General features: G+C 64.4%; 1 protein-coding gene across 1 annotated transcript; it reads right to left on the bottom strand.

The window, feature by feature from the left end:
- Window positions 1-6: 6 nt before the first annotated feature.
- Window positions 7-5,509, bottom strand: MEX3A (mex-3 RNA binding family member A). Its single transcript, XM_015598338.2, is given in 3 exon segments — window positions 7-1,103; window positions 4,651-4,827; window positions 4,830-5,509. Coding segments are annotated over 3 exon segments (1,464 nt in total). The 5' UTR covers window positions 5,029-5,509; the 3' UTR covers window positions 7-15.
- Window positions 5,510-5,874: the final 365 nt, after the last annotated feature.

The raw sequence follows: 5,874 nt of genomic DNA, 5'->3' as shown, positions 1-5,874 counted from the left end.
GGGTGAGGGTGGGGCTTAGGAGAATATTCGGATGGCTTGCGTGGCTGTGATGTGGCAGACAGGACACTCCGGGTCCGTCCTCTCGCAGATGCGAACTGCACACTCCATGCAGAACAGGTTGTGGCCGCAGGGCACCAGGGCGGCAGTCACTTCGCTCTCGAAGCACACCATGCAATCCCGCCCGCCGCCGGGGCTCCGCAGGCCGCCGCCCCCAAGTTTGGAGAAGCCCTGGAGCGGCTCTCCCGGCGGGCGTCTCGGGAGTCCGGCCAGCTCGGAGGAGGTGGCCGGAGAGCGGTGCGCTCCCGGTGGCCCAGCGCGCGCCTTGGTGGCCGAGGAGGAGGAGAAGAGCACCGAGGTGGGCGTGGCGTTCTCCTGGCCCGCCCAGAGCGGGGGGCTGGTCTCGGCCACGCCGTAGTACACGTCCTGCTTGCCCACGCCGTAGCCCGGAAACAGGTACCCGCCGTAGCCAAAGTCCCCGCCCTGCTCGCCCAGGCGCGGGGCCTCGAAGCCGGAGTCCACCGCGCACTCGCCGATGCAGCCCAGGCTGTTCTGCCGGAAGGTGGACAGCGGCTTGCAGCCGGGCGGGTGCACCCGCCAGGCCTCCGAGTAGCGGCTGTCCAGCGCGGGGTCGGGGCTGCCCGCCAGGAAGTCGTTCTCGTTGTTGTACTCGAGGATCTTGCCCGTGCGCACGGCGATGTGCGTCTCGATCTCTTCGCGCGCGCGCTCCACGTTGCCCGGGGCGCCCGTGATCTCGAACACCGGGTCGCGGTCGCGGCTTGGCGTGATAATGTACGTGTTGGTCTGCTGCTGGATGCGCTTGATGGTCGCCCCCTTGGGGCCCACCACCAGCCCCACCACGCGGTAGGGCACCCGCACGCGAATGGTCACCTGGCCCGGCAGGGCAGGCGCCACGCCGAAGGCGGCGCCCGACTTGTTGCGCGACGCGCGGATCATGGAGAAGTGCTCGGCGGCGGAGATGATTTCCCGTCGCGCTGTGGCCACGTCCTCCCGCCGCCCGGTCACCATGAAGACTGGCTCCTCGCCCCGCACCGGGGTCTTGATGTAGGTGTTGGTCTTGGCCCTCAGAGCCTTAATCTTGCATCCTGGGACAGGTAGGGAAGCGGGGAGAAAAGAGACTCACCAGGCGGGAAGGTGCTGCGGGGACCAATAAGCTCCTGATCCTTATTCAGATACCCCCGCCAGCCAGAGCAGGAACCTCTCCGTGCCCTCTGCACCCCGCCCCCACACGCCCAGGCGCGAGCAATCCACTCATCGTATCGCGGATCTACCGAGCGTGTCTGTCACAGATTTCAAACCGTACCAACTTTCCCTCGAATTCCATTCCGGACCCTCCAAGTTCATTCAGTCCTTGAAACGCGGAAATAATCGCCGAACCTCCCAGACGAGCTGCCAACCTCCAAGGCGCGCGCACGGGTTCCTCCCCAAACACGTGCGGTTCCAAACGTCCAAATCGCTCCACCTCCCCCGCATCTGTCACTGACCCCGATCTTTCCACGGACCCCAATGCACTGAATAACCCAACAATCTACTCCTCACTTGACCTCCATTCACCGAAATTGTCCTCCAACCTACTTAGGGCCCACGACCCCCATCGGCTCTAGGACCCCCCACGCCTTCCGTCCACTGAGGTTCACAGCAACTTCGCAGCAGCAGTGGAGTGTGGGAGATTGCGAAGGGGCTGAGGATCAGTTTCAAGAGGGACAAGAGGAGTATGAAGATAATGACGTGTGAGGGACAGCACCCGGCCCATGGACACTCCTGCCGCCCTGGCCCCTGGGGGCAGGGGAGCCGAGAGGGGCTGGGGGGCGAGCTGGGTGAGGGAAGAGGTTTTCTGGACCCATGCTCCCCTTTGCAGTAGGAGTGGGTTAAGGCTGGAGGTTGGGGAGAGGCAGGGAGAGATAGAAGCCGAGACAAAGAGACAAAGAAAGAGGGAGAAGGGGAAAGAGAGAGGGAGGGGGCGGGCCGCCCCGGCTCTGAAGGCTGTAGACCTCGGGCCGCCTGGACCAGCCTCTCTCGACTCCCACATTCCCTGCCCCTGCCCCGGGCTTCACACGGAGACTCACCCGCTTTCTCGAGGCACACGTGCCACATGCGTGTGAGTTTGCACACACGGGCCCGAGAGCCATGATGCACCGTGTGCCTTTCTCTAAACAATACTCGCAGGGCACTTTCGTGCACCCTACGCTCACACGGATACCCTTCGCGACCTTCCCTCCTCCCGCTCCCCCCCCAGCCCCCCAGCACGCACACAGCACCCTCCCGCTCGCCAGGAAACTCCCACCCAGCCCACTGGCAAAGGGACTCGCTCACCCCCCCATCCCCTTTTACGCTCACACGGATACCCTTCGCGACCTTCCCTCCTCCCGCTCCCCCCCAGCCCCCCAGCACGCAGACAGCACCCTCCCGCTCGCCAGGAAACTCCCACCCAGCCCACTGGCAAAGGGACTCGCTCACCCCCCCATCCCCTTTCTCACTGCCCATCCTTCCAAAACCAAGCCCGCGGTCCTAGATTTCTGCCTCTGCCCCAATCCTCCAACCACAGGCCTGAGGCGAGCTCATTTTTTTTTCTCCTTCCTCCACTCCAGATGGCTTCTTCTCTAATCCTGGCGGATGGGCGGGCGGGCCGGTACGGTGGGCTGGGGGCAGCTCTCCTCACCTTTGAGACCTCAGGAAGGGGCACGTGCCCCTCCCTTTTTTGTCCGCAGACCTCTTGGCAGGTGAGAAGTCCTACCTGTTGTCACGCTCACACCCTTGCCGCTGTACCGCCAGTGAATGCCTGTCTGTCTGTGAGGCCTGAAGCGGCGAGGAACCGCGGGGTCTATCCTCCCACGCCTTCTATTCCCGTGGCATCTCCCAGGCGCCCGGCTTCTGGCTGAGTTTGGGGCCCGCAAACTTAAGTGAGGGCCAGGTGCCCTTGGGGGTTGGCTTGGGGTGAGGACAGGCCAGGGCCGCGTTACCGGCAGTGGGCCTCGCCCTGGGTTTCGCGTGCCCGAAGAAGCATCTCTTGCAGGGCAGACCCACTGGGCTTCACCTTCCTAGAGGTCACACAGAGGAGCAGGACACTGCAGCAGAAGCGAGGTCAGACAAGAGGGAGGACTTCCGGATGCCTGAGGACTGAGGGGGAGCTTGTCTCCTCCGAGCGGGGGAACCCCCCTACTTCTACGAGACAGGCCCATCTGATGCGGAGGCAGGATGGGAAGGAATGAGTCCATGAAATTCCGGGGCCTCCGAAGACCAACCCCCACACACGGGAAAAGGCCTCAGTGTCCCCACCCAACCCCAGGGCTCTGGGTCCCTAGTTCCTGGTGACAAGAGGAAATCTAACTTTTTAAATCAGACATCTCAAGAGATGGAGTGCCCCGGGGGAACGGGGGGCCGCTGAGCAGGCCAGCGGCGCCTTCCCCTCCTCCATTCTGGATGTCCCTGCAAAATCCCCCCAACCCGCAGCACTCCGGGGGGGATGAGGTGGGATAAGGGGCAGGGCCCCCCGGCTTCCCTCTCCCTTGCCGGGCTGGCCTCCCCCCTCACTCCCGGCCGGGAACGCAGCTCCTATTGTTCCCCACGGTGGGACAGCTCCTCCTCTGCTCCTCCCCCACCCCAACTCCCCAGCCCAGCCCCCTGGCCATTTCCAAATCCCGCCCCCCACTCCCCTTTGGGAAACTGGGAGAGGGAAGGGTCCCCACGATCCCGTCTGCTCAGTCTGGACCCTCACCAACACTCCCACCCCCATTTGCCCAGGGATGCTGGACAGAGGGTGTGGTATCAGACAGACTACGCTGGATTAATTCTACACCCCTCCCCAAACGCGCCCAGACACACACACGCCTTGCACCAAATCTCCAGGTGAAGGTCTGTCCCCCCCCCCAGCATGCCCCTCCCATCCTGTCCTACTCTCTCACAGCCAGAGAACCCGCTCCAGGCCTCCGGCCCCTGGCCGCGGCCAGCCCAGAACAAAAGCCTGAGACGGAAGAGGAGAGGTCCCCCCAGGACGTGGCACTTCGTTGGGGGCACCCCTCTCAAAACCCCACAGACCGTGCAACTTCGGTGTGTGGGTGACCGCAGGATTGCCTCCTCCCCGGGCCCCTCCCCACCTCTCCCCCAGGCTGGGACCCTCCCATGAGCCACACCCCCTCCCATTCCTACACAGCCCAACAAAGAGACAGATACTCAGTCTGGCTCCCTGGCCAGGTCTCCCCCAAAGTCTGCAACTCCAGGCGGCTGGGGGTCCCAGGGGTACCCGCTCCCCAACCCACTAGCAGATGCCGCCCGAAGTAGGGGCTTCCGAGAAACTCTTTGCCCATTCCGCCAGTTTTTCTGGCTTCCAGCGGACACCCCCTCAGGACAGCCTCCCTGGATTGGGAGACGGTCCCCTCCCTTTTCCCTCTCTCTGAGAGAGGATATTTCTTTGTCTAAGGGCAGGGCCCTGGGGGAGGAAAGGTCTGGAGAACAGTCCCGACCGGGGGTAGCGGGGAACTTTGTGGCACTTGGAAATCAGGGTAGGGGGCGGGTCCCCCTTTGTGGGGAAGGGACACAGCCAGAGGCGGACAAGGAGAGAGGAAATGAACTTTCCGCGCCAGAGATGGGGTGCCCCCGATCCAGTCCCCATTCGCGATCTGGGCGCACGCTTACCTTGCCTGCCCACGATCTCGGCCACGTGCTCGGAGGTGGGCACGGGTACACACTCGGTGGTGTTGCTGCTGCCCTTCAGACGCAGCTCGGCCTCTTTGTAGAGAGCGCAGAGCTTGGCGTCGCTGGCCCCTTTGGGGGCGGTGGGGGGCTGGGGCGTCTGCGCCGCGGGGGCCTTTTTCCACCTCCACCTCCCCCGTCCTCGCCCGCCGTGGGGGCGGGGGGCTCCCCCAAACCCAGGAGGCAGAGTTGATCGAGAGCCAGCTGAAGGGCGCGCTCGTCTTCCAGCAGCCCTCGGTCCTTTGCGCTTCCCCCGAAACATCCTAGCTCTCCAAAGCCCCCATTTCTTTCCATTATTCCAGATACCACTAGACTAGGCATGGCGAAACAAAAGCTGGGGGAGAGAGAGAGAGGGAGAGAGAGAGAGGTGGTGGAAGGGAAAAGAGAGAGGAGGGGAGGGGAGAGGAGAGGAGGGGGTGTGTGGGGAGGGGGGAACAAAGAACTGGGGAGGGGGGAAGAAAGCGAGATAGAAAGATAGACCCTCCCCCTAAGCCCCCCTCCCCAAACACCCTGTAACCCGACTCCCCTCGCCCCAGCCCCCGGGGTGGGGGTGGGGGGAAAGAGAAGCAAAACCGAGAAAGCAGATCTCCTCTCCTCTCCGGGGGTGACGGGGGGCGGGGGGCTGCGGGATCTCTGCCCCCACCCCTCCCGCCTCGGACCCGGGAGTCTCGAGACCCCGCCGTCCAGACGCACCCCTTAGGCTCCCGCACGGAGCCCCAGTCCAGGAGCGGCGCTCAGTGGCCCCCAATAGAGCCCAGCCCCTTCCAGCGCTCAAACTCTTTTGTTTTAAATGAACTGGATGGAGCAGCATGGAACTGACGGGAGGGGGGCGCGCCGGGGGCGCCCGGGGCATGCCGGGAGTTGTAGTTTCCCGCGCGCGGGGGCGCGGGGACGAATTCCTTGACCCGAGGAGCGTAGGGATGCGCCTTCGGTCTCCACCCGCGGCTCGGAGGCAAAGCTGGGGGTGGGATGAAAGTCGAGGTCCCTAATTTTTCCTAGGGGCGGGCGCGGGGAGAGGACTCGGCGCACAGAAGCGGAACGGTGGAGAAAAGGCGGAGGGAGCGCGCCCCCCTCCCCAGACGGGCGCCCTCGCCTTCCCGGCCGGTCTCGGGTCCCCCTTTCTTATGGTAATGAGAGGGGACGCGAGGGCGGGAGCGCCCCGGCTGG

This window comes from Pteropus alecto, unplaced genomic scaffold (genome assembly GCF_000325575.1).
Source record: "Pteropus alecto unplaced genomic scaffold, ASM32557v1 scaffold49, whole genome shotgun sequence".
In the NCBI taxonomy this organism is placed as follows: Eukaryota; Metazoa; Chordata; class Mammalia; order Chiroptera; family Pteropodidae; genus Pteropus; species Pteropus alecto.
This window is presented reverse-complemented; position numbering and strand designations above follow the sequence as displayed.